This window comes from Podarcis cretensis (genome assembly GCF_951804945.1).
Source record: "Podarcis cretensis genome assembly, chromosome: 2".
In the NCBI taxonomy this organism is placed as follows: domain Eukaryota; kingdom Metazoa; phylum Chordata; class Lepidosauria; order Squamata; family Lacertidae; genus Podarcis; species Podarcis cretensis.
Window position 1 is genome coordinate 14013235 of NC_137171.1, and position 21751 is coordinate 14034985.

General features: G+C 47.0%; 1 protein-coding gene across 3 annotated transcripts in view; it reads right to left on the reverse strand.

Moving 5' to 3' along the window:
- TIMELESS (timeless circadian regulator) overlaps positions 1–21751 on the reverse strand; it is a 65251-nt gene that overhangs the window by 23063 nt on the left and 20437 nt on the right. For all 3 annotated transcript variants that reach the window (XM_079966343.1, XM_079966341.1, XM_079966342.1), the window contains exons 4-15: positions 19677–19791; positions 15915–15977; positions 15574–15675; positions 13691–13846; positions 12101–12234; positions 11872–11959; positions 9259–9438; positions 7860–8077; positions 7638–7741; positions 6286–6455; positions 4706–4822; positions 1573–1724 (exon numbers count right to left, since the gene is read on the reverse strand). In XM_079966343.1, the coding sequence (XP_079822469.1) occupies positions 1573–1724; positions 4706–4822; positions 6286–6455; positions 7638–7741; positions 7860–8077; positions 9259–9438; positions 11872–11959; positions 12101–12234; positions 13691–13846; positions 15574–15675; positions 15915–15977; positions 19677–19791 (1599 nt within the window). The remainder of the gene's footprint in view (positions 1–1572; positions 1725–4705; positions 4823–6285; positions 6456–7637; positions 7742–7859; positions 8078–9258; positions 9439–11871; positions 11960–12100; positions 12235–13690; positions 13847–15573; positions 15676–15914; positions 15978–19676; positions 19792–21751) is intronic.

Here is a 21751-nt window from a genome sequence, read left to right on the forward strand (position 1 = left end):
ATTCAACTACCTTAAGACTGACACGTGAAAGAGGGAACAAGCTTGTATTCTCTTGCTCTGGAGGGTAGGGCTTGAATCAATGGCTTCAAGTTACAAGACAGGAGATTCCAAACTAAACATACGGGGAAAACTTTCTAGCAATAAGAGCTGTTCGTAAACAAACTCGTGTTGCAAAATATGAGTCAGCAATATCGAAAGCAACACGACGGCCAGAAACAATAACAATGTGAAAAACTTTATGGAATAATTCAAAACTAACAAACTGGTCTCTGAAAGTCCTTAAATGAATCACGGTGCCAGACTTTACCCAGCGGAGAGCAAACTGTGAAGCTTTGTATAATCAGCAAATGTCCAATTCTGATGTCCAACTCTGAAGTCTGCTGGACAGTGTTTCCGGATAACAACTACTGTTTCGTTGAATTCTTCACCAGCCAATTAGTTCAACACTTGTAAGTAGAAAGATACATAATTTCTTCATTAACCAATCTTTTTTTCCGAATAGATATAACGAAAAATACTCTGGAACAGTGCTCATGCAATTATGTAGTCACTGTTCACTACATAATCGCATGCACTGTTCCAGAGTATTTTTCATTATATGTATCTATATCTTTGTTGAACCAATTGGCTGATTATACAAAGCTTCACAGATTGCTCTCTGCCAGGTAAAGTCTGGCACCGTGATTCATTTAAGGACTTTCAGAGACTTCAGTTAGTTAGTTTTGAATTATTCCAGTAAGAGCTGTCCGGCAGTGGAACAGGCTCCCACGAGAGGTGGTGGAATCTTCTTCCTTGACGGTCTTAAAGCAGATGGTTGGCGCAAAGTACTGGAAGACACAAGATTTGCCCACCTTGGAAGAATGGCAGATGCAAGTAATAGACTATATGGAATTGGCAGAAATAACTGGCAGAGTCCGAGACCTGGGAGAAGAAGCGGTGGAAGAGGACTGGAAGAAGTTCAAGAGTTATCTACAGAAATACTGCAAAGTTTATGAATGTTAGAATGATGTTGGACATAAAAATAATATGGCATTAGTGATACAGTGTTAAAAAGTATCCAGAAACGTAATAGAAAAAAGGTGAAAGACTGAAGTTATATTATGTCAAAAGTAACCAATATGTTAAAGGTGTTTAAATATAAGGAGGAAAGATCGGAGACATAATAGAAGTGATTTTAATAATTAGAAATGAGTTTTGAAAGAGGGCAAGGATTTGCTGTATTTGATTGGACAAAGAGGAACACAAAAAAGGGAGGCGTGAGGAAGTTAAGAAAGAAAGTTTTGCAAACATGAATTTTTAAAAATTGGAGGTTTTATTTTTAATTTTTTCTTTACTCTTGATACACATTTGTGATTATTTCTGAAGTTTTGTATCTCTTTGATTTTTCCCCCCTTCTTTTTCTGTAAAAATAAATAAATATTATATAAAAAAAATAAAATAAAATAAAGCAGATGGTTGGATCTGTCACAGATGCTTTAGCTGAGATTCCTGTATTCTAGCTCCTCTGATTCACCAATAGTTCTTCACAGACTATTAAGGACACTGATACATTCCTTGAAGACATTTTCTTACCTTGCTGACCGCAAGAGGGACAGAGCTTCAGGTGCCTGGCCAGCTAGTAGACTGTCCTGGATCCGTACCATGGCCTCAGCTCGCTGCTCCTCCAGTGGAATTTCCGATGCAGCATCGAAAGGGACAACGTCCTCCGGGAGAGGCTCAGGACCCTGACGGCAAGAAAGAGATGCCGGAAAATAACCTTTGTAAAAAACAAAACCAGAAGCTTTTCTTTTGGGAATTATAGGGACAGAACTACCTAAATCAGGGGTCAGCAAACTTTTCCAGCAGAGGGCCGGTCCACCGTCCCTCAGACCACATGGTGGGCCAGACTATATTTTGAAGAAAAATAATGAACGAATTCCTATGCTCCACAAATAACTCAAGAGATGCATTTTAAATAAAAGGACACTTTCTACTCATGTAAAAACATGCTGATTCCTGGACCATTCACGGGCCGGATTGAGAAGGTAAGTGGGTCGCATCTGGCCCCCGGGCCTTAAGTTTGCCTACCCCTGACATAAATTGTACAGAAATTTATTTATGTACGTAACTACAGCGGCAAGAAAGTTATTTGCCCCAAAATGGAAAGAAGAAGTCTTGACATAAGAAGAATGGATACAAAAACTTGTGGAATATGTAGAAATGGCAAAACTAACCGGAAGGATAAGAAATCAAGATAACTTTCGTAAGAGTATATATTTAAAGTAGATAATTAAGTGAGCAAAATAAATGAATTTGGATATGCAGAATATATTAAAGAATAAATTCAAGGAACTGCAGAAAGAGGGGGAAGGAAGTCAAGCTTTGAAATGTTAAAATGATTGTAAAATTAATGAAATGTATACACCTGAAAAGGTTAGCTTTATGAACAAACTTTTTTAAAAAAGAAAAAGAAAGAAAGAAAAATGCCAGATGTATTCCAAACAAGGGCAAGATTAATAAAGTAAGTAAATTTCAAAGAGGAAGGATTGAATGCAGATTCACACTAAGGTTTTTCTGCCACTCACACTGCAGAGTTCTGTTCGACCAGGGTGGAATTCTTTTGCCCGTCAAATGATAGGAACATTTTTAATTTTAACGCGTTTCCAGATTGCAAGCCTGCCTGCATTTCCAAACACATGCTTTTTATCATATCTTCTGAAAGGAGGCTGTGGCGCCATCTCAAAATAGGGCTAGAGGACTTACAAAACCAGCTCAACATTTGGAAAGTTAGAAACTCTACCCCCTACTGGCTTCCAGAAGGCACTGCATGAATGATGGCTGAGAAAATTCAGTGCACTATTGCACTACTATCATCAGTTTTCACACCTCTCTTGAGAAGATTTTAGCAAGATGCAAAAGCTGAAAAACTGAAAAACAAGTGTTACCAAACCTCTGTTGGCAACTGAACATTCACAGACCAATATCCAGACTTCACACAACTAGAAAATATGATCACTACACTAGGCAGTACTATCAGAGCCAGAGTGGTGCAAGGCGACCGTGGGCCAGTCACCCTCTCTCTCCCCCCAACCTACCTCACAGGGTTGTTGGGAAGAAGAAGAAGAGTTTGGATTTGATATCCCGCCTTTCACTCCCTTTAAGGAGTCTCAAAGCGGCTAACATTCTCCTCTCCCTTACTCCCCCACAACAAACACTCTGAGGTGAGTGGGGCCGAGAGACCTCAAAGAAGTGTGACTGGCCCAAGGTCACCCAGCAGCTGCATGGGGAGGAGCGGAGACGCGAACCCGGTTCCCCAGATTACGAGTCTACCGCTCTTGACCACTACACCACACTGGCTGAAAAGGGTGGGGGACCATGCATGCCACCTTGAGCTTCTTGCAGTAAAAGCTGGATACAAATGTAATATGTAATAAATAAAAATTTTCCAACTGGAACACAGACAATTTACTTCCTTTTGCAAAATATTAGGGACGCGGGTGGCTCTGTGGGTTAAACCACAGAGCCTAGGACTTGCCGATCAGAAGGTCGGCGGTTCGAATCCCCACAACGGGGTGAGCTCCCATTGCTTGGTCCCTGCTCCTGCCAACCTAGCAGTTCGAAAGCACGTCAAAGGGCAAGTAGATAAATAGGTATCACTCTGGCGGGAAGGTAAACGGTGTTTCCGTGCGCTGCTCTGGTTCGCCAGAAGCGGCTTGGTCACGCTAGCCACAAGACCCAGAAGCTGTACGCCGGCTCCCTCGGCCAAGAAAGCGAGATCAGCGCCACAACCCCAGAGTCGGCCACGACTGGACCTAATGCTCAGGAGTCCCCTTTACCTTACTATAAAATTGCTAAAGAGGTGGGTGTGGGGTTTTACCCCCTTTGCCTTATTTACATTTTTCCATACACGTGGAAGACTTAAAAAAACCCAAAAAAACAAACAAACCAAAAAACCAGAGTATTTGAGTCTGATTTTTTTTTCTGTACCCATTATCTGTATGCAAAGCTCTGCATGACTTTTGAGGAGTGGTTGCAACTCAATGGTAGAGCTTTGTGTGTAGAAGCGCCCCAGATTCAAGCCCTGGCGTCTCCAGATGGGGACTGCAAAGGTCCCTTTCTGAAACCCTAGACAGTCACTGCACAAGAGAGAGTGGTAGGTGGGCCAATGGTCTAAGTTGATAGCAAAAGGCGGCAGCTCCCTTTTGTCTGTTCCTATGACTTCAGAAGGGATGCGGGTGGCTCTGTGGGTTAAACCACAGAGCCTAGGATTTGCTGATCAGAAAGTCGGCGGTTCGAATCCCCGCGATGGGGTGAGCTCCCGTTGCTCGGTCCCTGCTCCTGCCAACCTAGCAATTCAAAAGCACGTCAAAGTGCAAGTAGATAAATAGGTACCGCTTTGGCGGGAAGATAAACAGGGTTTCCGAGCGCTGTTCTGGCTCGCCAGAAGGGGCTTAGACATGCTGGCCACATGACCCGGCAGCTGTACGCCGGCTCCCTCGGCCAATAAAGCGAGATGAATGCCGCAACCCCAGAGTCGGCTACGACTGGACCTAATGGTCAGGGGTCCCTTTACCTTTATGACTTCAGAACCAACCTTGTGCATTTTAGAACTGGATCAAACAAGAGAGCTGCAAAAGCGCCACTCTCCGTTTCCAGACAGCTAGAAAACAAAATACAGGAGCCCCCAAGCTGCTGTGTCAAGACTGGTTATTTCCCATTATCCTACCTTGATACATTTATCAATTTGCTCAGCCAGCCTCGGCCACATCTTCTCCAGCTCCTCAGGTGCTCGGGGCTGCACAGCCGACCTAGCAGGCTTCTTCTTCCTCTTGATTTTCTTGCTCTGCAACAAACAAACCAACAGCTTCCTGGTTTCTGAGACAGCTTTTGAGGAAAAGGGGCTGCTGACGGAAGTGTAGCAATGCTAGAGCCCTTTGTCCACAAGCACGGCCCAGGGAAAGTGATTAAATCAATCCTCTCGCCTTACTAGAAAAATTAACCAATAAACTGAAACTGACACGGGGACAAATAGAAGAAGATACCTTCACCCCGGTATGGCTCCCCTTTATCACATACACAGTCCAACAAGACAATGACAAAAATCCACCAACAGCATACAAATTAATATGGCTAACCTGATCCAGAACACCCACCCACCCCACTCACACATGAAAACAAAGACCACCAAAGACAACCCCAAATGAACAGCCACACCCTAGGCCAACCCCAACCTCTCTCACCACCAAAGGAACACAAGTGAACAGCAGAGAACCTGCACAGGCAACGCTGACACAAAACCCCACATATATTAAGTAAAATAGAAACATCGCCACCCGACCCCACCCCCACTCATCTTTCCCCCTATTCTTCCTAATGTCTCAACAAATGAAACTGATTTGTAAAAAAAAAAAAAGTGTTACGTGGAAAAAAAATACGAAAGAGAGACATTGAACATACCATTATAAATCAAGAAAATCTTTAATACATTTTTTAAAAATCATCCTCTCAGGCCCAGAAAGTGTGTGCAGCGCTTCACAGACGCCAACGATCAGCTTGGGAAGCGCTGCGGAAGGGGTTTCGCAGGTACTGGCAATCAGCTGTTTGTTGGTGTCTGCAAAGCCCCACCCTTACCTATCCCCACACCTGACACCCTACATTATGTATAGGGAAGGGCAGGTCTGTGCATAGCTGTCAATTTACAGATTTGAAAATAAGGGACCAGCAGCCTCGAAAATAAGGGATCAGCAGCCAAAATAAGGGATTTTCAGAGCACAGGGATGTTCGACTTCTGAGCCCCTCCAAGCCAAAAGCAGAAAGCCCAGCCAGCAGCCAAACGAAGCCTCAAGCGGTGGTTCCCACAGCGCAGCAACCCGGCAAAGGAGATGCAGCAAGGAAAACCACCGTCACCTCTCCGCTGGGAAGCGCTGAGCAAAGCAAGTAATCAGGCAACGCGGCCGATTTGATCGGCACAAGGCATGCAAGCTCCACCCCCCAGTCGTTCTTCGACTCCTTATTGGGTGAGCAACGCAGCCAAGCAATACAGTTGGAGCCTCCCTCCTCCCTGGCCGGCAGGGAGGGAGGGAGAGGAGCTGCTTCCTTTGAAACCCGGGAAATTTAAGGGACATCATCAATAAGGGACAGCAGCGGGACACGGCGCTGGGATAAGGGACTTTCCTGCCAAATAAGGGACGGTTGACAGCTATGGGTCTGTGTGGCTTGGCTGAAATGGAGAGGCCTAGTGCGGCCTACTTGGGACCCGCCAGCTTCCCTGCATGGAAAGGACTTTGTCCCCAGGCACCAATATACCTGGACCACTAGGTTGCTCCTCCCTTTGCAAAATCTCTCCAGCATCTTCACGAAAAGGTGAGTGGTCTCCACCAGATCTTTCAGGAATGACCTCGGCTGCTTTGTGGCATCAAACTTACGGAAGAGGGTGAGGAACAGCTCGCGGTACTCCATCAAGTAGAAAATGTTGTCTGGGAGAAAGAGGTGGTCATGTTGTTAGTGTTATCCGTGCACACAAGCCAGCGTTTCCTTCTCTACAAGAAATTAAAAAATAGCGGAAGGAATAGGATCCTAAGCACTTTATGCTAAATCCACTTGGGGGCCGGGCAACCTGTGTACAGCTCACGACCAGGTTCCTTGAGATTGCCTTATAGACCCAGTAGGGTCACTGTGTCCTGAAGGAGTTTCCCCTTCCAAGTCCAAAAAATATCAAAAGCCCTGTCCATGGTACAGCAGATGCCCCTGTTCTGTGGAACAGTATCCCTGACCAGTGCCTACTATCAGTACTTCCGTGAAACAGAAGACATTTTTGTTTTGACAAGCTTTTCCAGCTGTATGGAAAAGTCTCTGTTTTAGGCGCTTGTTTTCTGTTGACTTTCCAACAAGATCTTCAGCGGCTTAGCTGTTTCTTAATATTTCTAAAAAGACGTGTATAAATGGCAATTCATAAATTGAAAACAATAGCAAACGGACAACCGTTTCTTTCTTCTCCATTATCATCTATGTGCTCCTGAGGCTACCTAAGACAGCACATCAGCCCAACACATAAAGCTCTCAAGTCATTGCCTCTCAATCTGAACTGGGTCTTAAGCACAGACAGGACATTGTTCTAAGACAGTGGTTTTCAACCAGTGTGCTGTGGCACCCTGGAGTGCCTTGAATGATGGTCAGGGGTGCCACAGGCAACACTGGCCTCCATCCCTCTTCCCTTCCTTCCCTCCTCTGATGCCCTCTTGCATCTCTGCCTGCCAAAGGCTTGCACAGCTGTTTGTTGCAACACCCCTGGCTTCAAGCTCCGCAGGCGAATAGTGCCTCTGGGGCTGGCCAGGGGGTGCTTCCCAGGCCCGTGAGACAGTGTGAGGAGGCACCTCTTTTGGGGGCAGGGAGGACAGCTCAGAGACCAGGGGCGGCAGCCCAGAGGACTCCCAAGGAGAGGGGAGAAGAGGAGGCCAAGGGAGCACTCCCCAAGGGGAAGGTATTTCGAAAAGGGTGAGGGGCTGCTGGCTCTGCAAGCAAGGGGTGACACAACTGGGCTCCTTGGCCCCACAGGGGTGCCGCAGAAAGAATGTAGTTGGTCAAGGGAGCCGTGGACTCCAAAAGGTTGAAAACCTCTGTCCTAAGAGGTTGTGTTTTCTACAACTAAAAATCCTCACTCTTTATGATGTGACTGCTGTTGCGCAAAGCTTCTTCTTGAGAATGGTCCATTTCGTGCACCGTCGTTAGCAGTTCCTGGTAGGCTTTGAGAGCCAGGTGCATCCTGGAGAGACAGGGGAAGACAGGATGAGAGGGCAAGTGACAAAAGCACTCAGTCGCACAGCCAAAACAAGAGGGGGAAACCCAGCAGGCCTTTCCACAGGGTGACTAACGCCCCTTACCTTCTAGACCAAGAAGTAGCCTCCTTCTTATCCATAAGTAACATCTCATAGTATTTGGTCAGGCTCTGCTCAATGAAGTAGAAAGTCCGAACGCTAACCGTTTCAGAAACCAGCTGAGGTTGGAAAGATGAAGCCCGGTTGAAGGCCATGAAAAAAGCCATGGCCCATAAGTAGTAGGTCTCATCGTGCTGCTGGGCCTTCTCCCTGATCAGGTGATCCTGCAGGACAGGGGAGAAGAGAGAAGAGGAACGTCAAGAGGAAGCAGCTGATCCTGTTACTGCTCCTTTTTGTTCGGGTTCCTATTATGTGCACAGTGGACGGCAAGAAATTTCAGATGCAGAGCACAGTGGTGGTAACTTCCATATACTCTGGTACCTCAGGTTACATACGCTTCAGGTTACATACACTTCAGGTTACAGACTCCACTAACCCAGAAATAGTGCTTCAGGTTAAGAACTTTGCTTCAGGATGAGAACAGAACTCGGGCTCTGGCGGCGCGACAGCAGCAGGAGGCCCCATTAGCTAAAGCGGTGCTTCAGGTTAAGAACAGTTTGGACCTCTGGAACGAATTAAGTACAGTGGTACCTCAGGTTAAGTACTTAATTCGTTCCGGAGGTCTGTGCTTAACCTGAAACTGTTCTTAACCTGAAGCACCACTTTAGCTAATGGGGCCTCCCGCTGCTGCCGGCACACCACCAGAGCACGATTTCTGTTCTCATCCTGAAGCAAAGTTCTTAACCTGAAGCACTATTTCTGGGTTAGCGGAGTCTGTAACCTGAAGCGTATGTAACCTGAAGCATATGTAACCTGAGGTACCACTGTACTTAACCTGAGGTACCACTGTAAAATATGAACATTTGCACCTTTCTACTTATTTTGCACAATGAGAAAGGACTGGAGGGAGGTCTTTATGAGACCTATTCATCTCCATGTGCTTCCAGGGCATTTGTCACCCATCACACCAACCAGCACCGGTTTTTCTTTACAATATTTATACTGGGTTGTATCCAGCAAAGTCATTAACCGACAATCCATTCTGGGAGTTCCTCCAACTCTCCGATGCAGATTTTTCTCGAGGTAGGGGAGGGTCTGTTGCACAAGTGGAAACTGTTCTGTTTGTGCAACGACGTCACTGGATTAAACTCTTACTGCCCAATGACAAAAGTTAAAATTAAATCCTTAAAATACAAAGTTCTGATCTGGAACAGAAATAAGGATGATGTCTTGCCAGATCCGGCTGAGTTGGCACTTTTATGTTAAGGAACCGATATCCCCGGGGAAGGCAGTGCTGCAGCTCTGCCCAACACCACCAACATCCCTCCCTTCCCGATTCCCCTTTCCAGGACGCTCCATTTGCCATCCCCACACTCGCTTGGCAGGATACGGACACCACTCTCACCTTGACCAGACACATCAGGCGATTGTAGCAGTTCTCCAAAAACTCCACGCAGAACTCCTTTAGGAAAAGCCTCACGTTGAGGGCTGAGCGGCGAGAGACGCCCTCGCCATCGCGGGCTAGCTGGCGCCTCTTTGGCACCCGCCGTACCTCCTTGGCCAGATCGTGGCTGTAGTTCTTCACCTGCCCAGGAACGGGAGAGAGCGGAGAAGATAAGAAGGTGGGGATGGCTGCAGCGGTGACCTGGAAACTACAATTAATCCAGAATGTGGCAGCTAGACTGGTGACTGGGAGCGGCCGCCGGGACCACGTAACACCGGTCCTGAGAGAGCTGCATTGGCTCCCAGTACGTTTCTGCTCACGATTCAAAGTGTTGGTGCTGATCTTTAAAGCCCTAAACAGCCTCGGTCCAGTATACCTGAAGGAGCATCTCCACCTCCATCGTTCTGCCTGGACACTGAGGTCCAGCGCCAAGGGCCTTCTGGCGGTTCCCTCGCTGCGAGAAGCCAAGTTACAGGGAACCAGGCAGAGGGCCTTCTCGGTAGTGGTGCCCACCCTGTGGAACGCCCTCCCACCTGACGTCAAAGAGAAAAATAACTACCAAACTTTTAGAAGACATCTAAAGGCAGCCCTGTTTAGGGAAGCTTTTAAAGTCTAATAGGTTATTGTATTTTAGTGTTTTGTTGGAAGCCGCCCAGAGTGGCTGGGGGGACCCAGCCAGATGGGTGGGGTATAAATAAATAAATTATTATTATTATTATTATTATTATTATTATTATTATTATTATTATTATTATTTCTCCTGCCCCATTCCTACTCTCGCCCTGCCTGTAAGTCCTACTTGCTCTAGCAAGCATGAGAGGGAGGTGCACACCGTGTGTGGAAAACCCCTGGCCTTCTGTATATTGTTGAACTACAACTCCCATAATCACTGGCCATTGACCATACTTTCTGGGGCTGCTGGGGAAGCGTAGTTCAGCGACAGCTGGAGGGCTACAGGTTCTCCACACCTGAGGGGCACCAGAGGAGGACTATAGGTACAGAATCCACAACTGCAGCTTCCTCTGCAGTTGAGAGGGCTTGTAAGGGTAGGCAAGTGAGGGCTTTCTGGGCTACCACTTTGTTGTTGAAGTAAGAGTAGCGAAAACGCAGCTAAGAAGCTCAAACCATGACTGACACACTTCTTTGGAAATTAAACCAATGCCCAGACTTTAACATTCAAAAGCTTTACTTGCAGAAACTCAAGTTATAGATGATTTAAAACCTAATGTTTACAGTCGCGTGCTTGTTCAAGCATGGGCTTACGGTCTCTTCTTCTAACTTCCAAACAACTGTATTTTCCTCTTTCCAGAGCTCAGCACTCAGCCTTCTGTATCTCAGTTAGGCCACGCCTTGCAGCTCCTATGATAGACTGCCCACTTTTGCCTTCTCCTGCATCTTTGCTCTCTTTCTCCCAAGCGGAGAAGCACTCCAACACTCAATTCAACCTAGTGGTATTCACTGTGGATTCTAAAACACAGCCATCTTGCCTCACATTAATCAGAGTCTCTCCTTCACTGTATGCCTCCATTGTGACCAACGAGAGCCAATCGCATGAGAACCCCTACAAAACTCTCTGAACTTGGTTACCAACCAATCCAATTTAAACACAAAGTAATGCATGCAAGGGGGGACACAGGTGGCGCTGTGGGTTAAACCACAGAGCCTAGGGCTTGCCGATCAGAAAGTTGGTGGTTCGAATCCCCGCGACGGGGTGAGCTCCCGTTGCTCGGTCCCTGCTCCTGCCAACCTAGCAGTTCGAAAGCATGTCAAAGTGCAAGTAGATAAATGGGTACCGCTCTGGTGGGAAGGTAAACGCCGTTTCTGTGCGCTGCTCTGGTTTGCCAGAAGCGGCTTAGTCATGCTGGCCACATGACCTGGAAGCTGTACGCCGGCTCCCTCAGCCAATAAAGCGAGATGAGCGCCGCAACCCCAGAGTCGACCACGACTGGACCTAATGGTCAGGAGTCCCTTTACCTTTACCTTTTAACGCATGCAAGCATTGACAATGTCTGCCAATTAAATTACTATACTTAACACACTTCACAACCTGTGATGGTTCTAGGGGTTGCTCGTGCGTAAACCGGCGCCACACCTGGCTGGGTTGCCTGAGTGAACCTTTTCTGTCCGGACAGCCACTCGCCCGTGGCTGTCTCAATCGCTGGCAGAATCCGTCAGTGGGCGTTTCTTGAACTTCTTCCAGCAAAGAAGCTCTTTGACGCCTAGTCTCCGCCTACTCTCCCTGCGTGGAAGCCTTCTGCGCAAGGAGGGTGTGGGCAGCGGAGGACCCGTGCTCTCCCCGCTGGTCCCCGGCGAGGAGTCATGGGACCGCCTCGCCAATTCCCCCATCTGCCCCCCTTCTCCACTGGTGCTACGCTGATTTCCTTCCCCAGAAGATGGGCTGCTTCTCCTCGTCCCGGGACGCTCTCCGGAATCCCTCTGGAGCCCTCTCTCTCCCACTGGCTCCGATGGCAGTTCCCTGACACAACCCAAAGTAGCAAAGGGAGGCCTTCAACTTTGAGCACTGCCAGGCAACAACTCTCCCCACCACACACACTTGCACCCACATCAACTTACATTCTGCAGTCCCTTATGCATCACAACGTCTCTGTCTCCAAAAGACTTCAGGCCCTGAATGACGTAGCAGCCACCGAAACGAGAGTGCCTGCGGGGAAAGGGAGAAGCAGATGCATATATCGGGGGAACAAGCATAGTTTGAATCAAGGATCAGAAGTGTTAGAAGCATAGGTCTTACTGACTAGTGATTGAAATCGATTTGATTTACATCGAGTCCACCCTGCCTCACCTGCTGCTCCGCTGGAGAACCCGGCTCTTCTTCTCAGCCAGTTCCTTCTGCCTCAGGTGCTCCAATTCAGCGGCGTCTGCGCTCTGCTCCTTGGCTGAGCGGGCCTGTCCTGTTGCTGCCAGTTGCTCTGGGTTCTGTTGGGGACACGGACTTCTGTGACTTCCTGCAAGCCAAGCTAGGCTCACCCAATACCAAGCCCATCCCAGGCAGAGAGTAGTCACTGCAGGTTGCCTATAGGACAAGGCAATCTTTCTGCCTGCCTTCTGTGCCTCCCAACTTTGAGAAGGCTTACAAAATGCTAAACATATGGACAACCGTGTTAGGTTTGACCGGGGAAGGTTAACCTGTGGCCATTTAGATGTTAATGGACGGAAACACCCAACATGCCCAGCCACTACGGCCCTACAGTGACCAAGTGAAAAGACTCACAAAATGACCACGCTCAAGACATGTCCGTTTTTGCCCTTCGCATGCGTGATCTGAAGGCACATTGTCTCTAAACCTGGAAGTCCTGTTCCTATGTATCACAGATATACTCAGTCCAATATATCTGAAGGAGCGTCTCCACCTCCATCGTTCTACCCGGACACTGAGATTTAGCGCCGAGGGCCTTCTGGCGGTTCCCTCGCTGCGAGAAGCCAAGTTACAGGGAACCAGGCAAAGGGCCTTCTCGGTAGTGGTGCCCACCCTGTGTAACGCCCTCCCACCAGATGTCAAAGAGAACAACAACTACCAAACTTTTAGAAGACATCTGATGGCAGCCCTGGTTAGGGAAGTTTTAATGTTTGATGCATTACTGTATTTTAATATTTTGTTGGAAGCCGCCCAGAGTGGCTGGGGAAGCCCAGCCAGATGGGTTGGGTATAAATAAATAAATAAATAAATAAAATTATTATTCACTTGTTTTGTTAGCAACCGCTGTTTCCCGTTTCCGCTGTTTCCCACCAAAAACTGTCCCAATTACACCCCACTCCACAAGTCTCTCACAAGTACAGGTGAAAACTATTGCCATCTCCTCTTTCGTCTTGTATTCAAACTCTCCCTTTTCCTTCTTCCCTTTCTACAGTATATAAGTTTTGAATGCCACTAAATTCCTGGGGCTTCATTCCCACTTCAAGAGCGTTTCTTCAGCCGGAAACTCATATCCGGCACCTCTCTGGCGGGCGCCATTGCCATTACAGTCATACTGTGTATCTCGAATGCCTTGGCTCCTGAACAAATCGGCTTCCGAAAGATCGAAACCCGAAAGTGAGTGTTCTGGTTTTCAAACATGCTTTTGGAAGCCGAATGGCCGACGGAGCTTCCTGCAGCCAATCTGAAGCCGCACTTTGGTTTCTGAACGTTTTGGAAGTCGAAAAGACTTCTGGGACGGATTCCGTTTGACTTCCAAGGTACGACTGTATAAGAGAACAAGGGAGGTGTTCATGATGAGCTCTGGCACCTCTTTTTCTAGAAAAATAGCACTGCCAACTTCTAACACAGAGACTGTATCCAATGGACAGCCCAACCAGCAATTCAACAGGCCTGGGTTCAGCCATCTGAAGATTATCGCCCGCCTTGCCCAACCCTCTTACTCCTCCCCTTACTTACCTGGTCACGGAACATAAGGGAGATGATCTCAAGCACATGTAGGCTCCACTGCTGCTCGCTCTGGGAGCTGGCCAAGAATTTGAGCAGATCATCCATGCCACTGATGTGGATGGCCCATAGCACCCGGTCATGAGTGTTGGCATCGTCGTCAATGTTCTATGGCAAAGACCACAGGAGCCTGAGTACAAGGGCACTGGGGTCCTCATGACCTAAGGTGCTTCTTCTTCTGAGTAGGGATACCAACGGGTGAGGGGAAGGAAGGAAGGAAGGAAGGAAGGAAGGAAGGAAGGAAGGAAGGAAGGAAGGACACTGTGGTTGTTGAGGACAGGGACACTATCCGTTGCTGGCTTTCAAACTGCATTCCAAGGAACAATAAGTTTGTGTTAAATATATATATATACAGTGGTGTCGTGGTTCTCGAACATAATCTGTTCCAGGAGTCCGATCGACTACCGAAACCGTAGCTCAGCAGTGCTAACCTAGTCTGCAATGTCAGACCAGGAGCAAAATCCCTCAAAATTTTTGCTAGGGTTACTCCTATATAATCTAAATGGAGACAATGTGCAATGCACATTTTAAGCAGAACTACTGACACACCTCACTCCTGCAGAGGTTGTGTGTGGAAATCTATCATGTCACCTCAAGTACTAGCGTGACATAGCGAGCAAATCTCTTGCAATATACCAGAGACAAGCAAAACCTATGACTGTTCCCGTTCCCCTCCACCCCTTATCCGGCAGATTTAACGATAGCGTGGTGAATGTGTAGTGATGTGCGTATAATGTGAATGTGTAAACCAGCAAGCCTCTGCTTCAAGTCAAGCCTAAGTCAAGCCATTATTGTATACAGTATTTTTCCGTGTATAACACACCCCCATGTATAAGACGGAAAGGATTGCCCAGATCTGTTGAGCTTTTGGGGGCAGGGGGCCCTTGCTGAAGCCACCAATAACACGCCCAATAGCTGCTGACAATCTCCGGCTCACCACAGCAACAAAAACCACGTCCCACCTATGTGTACTATCCATGTACAGTGGTACCTCGGGTTAAGTACTTAATTCGTTCCGGAGGTCCGTTCTTAACCTGAAACTGTTCTTAACCTGAAGCACCATTTTAGCTAACGGGGCCTCCTGCTGCCGCTGCACGATTTCTGTTTTCATCCTGAAGCAAAGTTCTTAACCTGCGTATGTAACCTGAAGCGTATGTAACCCAAGGTTGCATACTGTATAAGAGGTTGTAACCCGAGGCTGCATACTGTATAAGACAACCCCCCAATTTTTAAACACGGTTTTAAAACATAAAAACCCTGTCTTGTACATGGAAAAGTACAGTAAAGGTAAAGGTAAAGGTACCCCTGCCCATACGGGCCAGTCTTGACAGACTCTGGGGTTGTGCGCCCATCTCACTTAAGAGGCCAGGGGCCAGCGCTGTCCGGAGACACTTCCGGGTCACGTGGCCAGCGTGACATCGCTGCTCTGGCGAGCCAGAGCCGCACACGGAAACGCCATTTACCTTCCCGCTGGTAAGCGGTCCCTATTTATCTACTTGCACCCGGAGGTGCTTTCGAACTGCTAGGTTGGCAGGCGCTGGGACCGAGCAGCGGGAGCGCACCCCGCCGCAGGGATTCGAACCGCCGACCTTTCGATCGGCAAGTCCTAGGCGCTGAGGCTTTAACCCACAGCGCCACCTGTGTCCCGGAAAAGTACAGTAATTCACCCTAAAACAGGGTATAAAAAAACCAAAGCAGTGACTGCTGTGAAAGCAGAGATCCAGGTAGGTGAACCTCTGCAAAGCTCAGGTGCTTCTTTCACACCTTCAGGCAAAGCCCTAGACCAGTAGCAGCCTGACCACAATCAGGTGCCCCCCCTTCAGACATGCAAGTACCTTCTCCTCATCGGGATCGGCCGGGACGTGCAGCACATTGCGCACCAGCAGCAGAATCCGCTCGATTAAGAGGTTATCCTCCTCCTGACGCTGTTCCCAGTCCTGGGGGCAGGAAGGAAGGAAGGGGCAGGTCACCATATATGAACCCCCCACAACACAAGTGGGTTCATGGGGCAGAGCTTTTTTGCCTCTGCCCAAAACCCAACCTTGCCCTCCCACCCCCTTTTTTTGGTCCCCTTCCACATCCATTCCCAAAATCCCTTCTGGCTCCTTGCACTTGAGGATCGGGTCCCCCACAAAGTGCCACTTCTGGGACTGGGGGCCAAAACGGTACTACTCACCAGCTGCAGCAGGTCATATAGCTTTTCACTCAGTACCCCAAAGATCTTCTCGTTGGCAAATGCCTACAAGGTGGGGAAGGAAGCGTGTTAGTCTCCCCTGTGATAGGAATTTTATGGCCTTAGATATATGGTAATGTTCATAAGCGTACGAACCAAGCACGTACATAGATCAGCACAGGAAGACCGACTTGGAACCATTTTGATTCCCAAACTGTCCCAAACTGAACAAATGTTTTCTCTGCAAGGTCAAAGTGGAAAAGCCTCCCCACTGTCTTTTCCTTCACAAATCCTGTCTTAAGGCAGTCTTTCCCAACCTTGGGTCTCCAGCTGATTTTGGACTACAACTCCCATCATCCCTCACTAGCAAGAGCAGTGCTTAGGGATGATGGGAATTGTAGTCCAAATACAGCTGGAGACCCAAGGTTGGGAAACACTGTCTTAAGGGTATGTCTGTGTTTGAATAGGGTGTGAGCTGTTGACCTGGCCCAGGAACTAAGTATTTATCACTACAAAAGACTGGCCAGGCTCCCCAGGCAATCCAATCAAGTAACCTGCCAGACAGGAGATAAACAACAAGAGAAAAACAATATTCAAATTTCTGTTTTAGACCGCCTTTTCTGTGATGTAGGTGCGATGGATCTGAGGGGTGGTCTTAGGTTACACCCCTTCTGTGATGTATATATGATGTTTCTGGGGGTGGTCCTGATCTACAGGGTGGGAATTTCAAAAGTCTTTATAAGGCCTTGCACGCCATTTTTCGGGGTTCCTCCTCCACTCCTGCGGGTGAGGGGAGCACCCTGTTGCAACAGATCAATAAAGATCAAGCTTACTAGCTGCTTTGCTTCTCAATATTCTCTGGTTGGCCTGTTATTCTCTCCTACCAATAGGGAACCTATGTAAGGACTCTATATGGGCTCTTGGATACCCCATAAGGGAAAAGGGCAATTTTTGTTTACAACACCCCTAGAGCAGTGGTTGTCAGAGGGTGTGGCAGGAGAGGATGACAAGCATGGCAGGAAGGTTCAAGGGCAATCAAAGAAACATTTAAATGTTTTGGTGCAGTATAGTGTAGCACGGCATATTTTTCGCTCCATAAGACGCACCTGACCGTAAGACGCACCTAGTTTTTAGAGGAGGAAAACAAGAAAAAAAATATTCTGAACGTAACAGTGGATGTATGATTTTTGGGGTTCATGCTGTGGCCACAGACATGTGATCTGATGGTGAATTTGGGGTGAACCAATGTAAAAATCCTGAGGATCCATGTGGATCTGTGCTTTGTAACCACGTTTTTGCGCCACAGCGGTCCCACGCAACAGTGGGTGTGTGATTTTTTTGGTGCAGGCTGTAGCCATGGACACGCTATGTGATCTGATGGTGAATTTGGGGTGACCCAATGTAAAAATCCTGAGGATCCATGGGCTTTTACCTCCCCCCTCCCAGGCAGCCTCCGCTAGCATCCCTTATTTCTCTTCGGATCACACCGATCAGCTGTTTCCTTTCAACACTCCCTTCCCTCTTGTTTGCCTTCGTGTCTTTTCCTTAGCTGGAGCAGTTTTTTGCTCCTCCTTTTCTTCTAATTTCTCTCCTTATTGCTTTAGTCTTCTCTTTCAAAAAAAACAAAAAAAACCATGATCTGCTTTTTGCTCCTGGGCAAAAAAAGTGCATCTTATGGAGTGAAAAATACGGTATTTCTGTTGTCATTGCAGAATATGGATAGATAAGAGGAAGAGCATCCAGTGATACTGGGGGCAATCCCAGTTGTAATCCCGAATCACACAGTGCTAGCAAAGAGTTGTTCATATTTGGGGAATTATTCACGTTCTTATGTAGCTGCATTGTTTAATGCTTTCTGGGTGTCCCATGATCATATTACAGTGGTACCTTGGTTTAAGAACAGCTTAGTTTATGAACAACTTGGATTAAGAACACTGCAAACCCGGAAGTAGGTGTTTTGGTTTGTGAACTTTGCCTTGGAAGCAGAACATGTTCCGCTTCCTGCTGAGTGTGTTCCATTTGTAAAATGAGTCCCCCGCTGCTACAGGAAAGCACGCCTTGGTTTAAGAATGCTTTGGTTTAAGAACGGACTTCCTGAACGGATTAAGTTCGTAAACCAAGGTGCCACTGTATAAAGCAGTTGCATTCTATGCTATAAATCAAGCACTGCTAGCAGTTGTTTCTCTTTTGTTTTCCAATATATTTCTTATTAATAAAATGTACAACTTCAGAAAGCTTTTACAGAGTTACGATTAAATACAATAAACTCTGCTTATAGAGATGGGAGACACAGAGGCATACCAACAAACAAACATGTTTGCATTGTAGTAGAGGACCTTATGCATTATATCTTGCGCTGCCCCTTATATAACGAAGCAAGAGAAAGATTTTTAGCATCTATAATGACAAGGTCCCCTGGCCAGAACCCCTCTGACATGATTTTAGATCTCCTCGCAGACACAGATAAGTATGTGACCTGGCGTGTAGCACTCTTTGCAACTGCCTCTAGGAAAATTAGAGCAAATTATATAGCCAAGGTAGCCACTAACTGTAAAGGAGATGAATTTATTTGACCCTATCTACATCAAACTATATTCTATCTTTATCACCAAACTTCGAATATAATTGCATTGTATTAATTAACATTATTTTTTAATAGATTAGTGGCCATATGATAATTTTAGCCTATAATTTTTATTGTTTAATGTCTTAACCTGTATATTAAGGTACTTTTATAGTTCTGTTTAGAGTAGGTAATGTCTTGATAATATAAATGTTTTAAGTTTTTTTCTATTTTCTTTTAATTGTTGAATGATTCTGTGTACACTGCGGCGGCCTCTGGCTATGTGCAATAAAACTGACTGATTGACTGCTGGGTCAGACTCTTACTCGAAGGCCAAAATATTAATAAAAATGTGGTGCGGTGAGAGCAAATTTTATTCTGAAAGTGTGGCCCAGAAGAAGGAAAAAAAAAAGTTTGAGAACCACTGTCTTAGAGGGAGCTAAACCCCAGAAAAGCAGATCCTCACTTTCCCATCGCTAGCCTGCCCACTGTTGATCTCCATCCCTTCTTGAACTCAAGTCTGTCTCCAAGGCCCTCAAGTCAGTGCCCTCTATCCCAGAAGCTGCAGCCCCTCCCCTCCCCTCTCATCTTCAGTCTGAATCCAGCAAAGCATTATTTCCAGAAAGCTGAGAGTGTGCCAGAATTCTGCATGACTACAGGAAGCGCCGCTGCTTAAGAAACACAAGGCAGTCCCCACATGGATCCCAGGAAGGATTGGAAGATGAGAGACACCAGTACGAACTGTTAGAATTCCTGCTCCATGATTGCAGTCATGGGATTTTTGTCTATCACGTGACGGTATATGTTTTGACTCCACAGAGTGGGAAGTGACAGAGACAGGATGTTTGTGTTACTGTGTTCCGTGAAGTGGGACTATTGTCCTTTGTTCTTTTTTGCCTTTGCTGTCTGATGCTAGAGAGAGGGAGGCATGTTGCAGTGCTCCGTGTGTAAATATGTAAATAAAGTAGATTAGCCAAAATGCTGAGTTGCTGAGGTCTGTCACGCAAGTTGCGCAAACTCTGCAGATCGCTAAGTGTGCCGATGTCTGTTGGCATCGGTCGCTGTGATGTTCGGGGTGAAGAAAGCTTTTGGAGCTCCCGAACGATCGACCAGGAGGGAGGGAGGGAACATGCCAGTTGGGCATGTGTCCCCACCAGGGTCCTACTCGAGTATAGGCCGAGCTCCTGCTACGAACCACTCACTTCTTTGTAAGCCTGCAGATAAGAGACGATTTGCAGGAAATGGTGTCGGAAGCTGGCTTCCTGGGGGAGTTTGCCAAAGCAGAGGACAGCTGGCTGGGTTAGGTTTACCATCAACCTAGGAGAAAAAGAAAACAAAATAAGAGGCTCCAACAATTACTGTGAAATAGCTTCACGGAGTCCTAAGCGAGCGACAGCCTTGATGGGGCTAGTGGTTCTCTGCTTAAGGCTGCCAGTGATAAAACTAGAGATTCCACTAGCTGACCTGCTCTGTTCAAGGAGAGCAAATGTGAGAAATAAGGAGGGAAAACTGAAATTTATTTTACCTGAGGCTTTCTGGAGCCAGGTTTAAAACCAGCAGATGATACAGTCTTTGGGACTCATTTTAGGTCTTAAAATTATAGAGTGCATTACAAAGAAGCACCTTTTCTCATAGTAGGAAAAAAAACAGGCCCATCTCTTCTGACCATTAAGCAAAGCCACATTGAGGATCCTGCTTTCAGAGGGCAACCAAGGGTCTGGAAACCAAGCCTTATGAGGAACAGCTAAGGAAGCTGGATATTTTAGTCTGGAGAAGAGGTGACAGAGAGGTAATATGATCGCCGTCTTCAAATATCTAAAGGGCTGTCACATGAAAGTTGGAGCAAGCTTGTTTTCTCCTGCTCTGGAGGGTAGGACTCAAACCAATGGATTCACGTTACAAGTAAGGGGATTCTGAATAAACACTAGGAAGAACTTTCTGATGGTAAGATCTGTTTGACAGTGCAATGGACTCCCTTGGGAGATGGTGGACTCTCCGCCTTGGAGGTTTTTAAGGTTGGAAGGTCTAGGTGAGATTCCTGCATCGCAGGGGGTTGGACTAGATGACCATTGGGTTCAAACTCTACAATCCCATGATTCTAGGTATATGGCCACAAGGGAAAGGGCTCTCTCAGGAGGAACACTCATCTTAAGAAACTCTAGAATCATAGAATAGAATCATAGAATCATAGAGTTGGAAGAGACCACAAGGGCCATCGAGTCCAACCCCCTGCCAAGCAGGAAACACCATCGGAGCACTCCTGACATATGGTTGTCAAGCCTCTGCTTAAAGACCTCCAAAGAAGGAGACTCCACCACACTCCTTGGCAGCAAATTCCACTGTCGAACAGCTCTTACTGTCAGGAAGTTCTTCCTAATGTTTAGGTGGAATCTTCTTTCTTGTAGTTTGGATCCATTGCTCCGTGTCCGCTTCTCTGGAGCAGCAGAAAACAACCTTTCTCCCTCCTCTATGTGACATCTTTCTATGTCTATGTCTTTTATGTCCACCACCTCTAGGTGGCATTCAACCAAGTCTTACTCAGAGCAGACCCAATGAAATGAATCAATACGACAAAGTTCATTTTAATTCTGAATAAAACTTGGTTGAATGCCACTCTTCCCTTTATCGCGTCCCTAGGGGGCTGCACTCAGCTTTGCGGGCCACAAATTATACAGATCTGAGAGTGGTGGTTTGCCATCGGGCCGTAGCTCCATGACAGATGAAGCAGATCAAAATTAAAGAAAGCTGGGAACTTTATCAAAGTTCCTGTCACAATTTTTGCAGGCCTTCCTTTTTTCAGAGTATTTTTGTATCTCCTTATAAAGGGTCACTCCTTAGATATACAGTGGTGCCCCGCAAGACGAACGCCTCGCAAGACAAAAAAACCCGCTAGACGAAAGGGTTTTCCGTTTTGGAGGCGCTTCGCAAAATGAATTTCCTTATGGGCTTGCTTCACAAGACGAAATGTCTTGCGAGTTTTTCCGACTTTTTTTTCCTCCCCCCCCCCCCCTTTTTCTAAGCCGCTAAGCCGCTTATTTGCTTATCCGCTAAGCTGATAAGCCGCTAAAAGCCGCTAAGCCGTCAATGGGCTTGCTTCGCAAGACGAAGAAACCGCTAGACGAAGAGAATCGCGGAACAGATTCTTTTCGTCTTGCGAGGCGCCACTGTACAGTGGTACCTCTGGATGCAAATGGGATCCGTTCCGGAGCCCCGTTCGCATCCTGAAGTGAACACAACCCGCGTCTGTGGGTTGCGATTCACTGCTTCCGCGCATGAC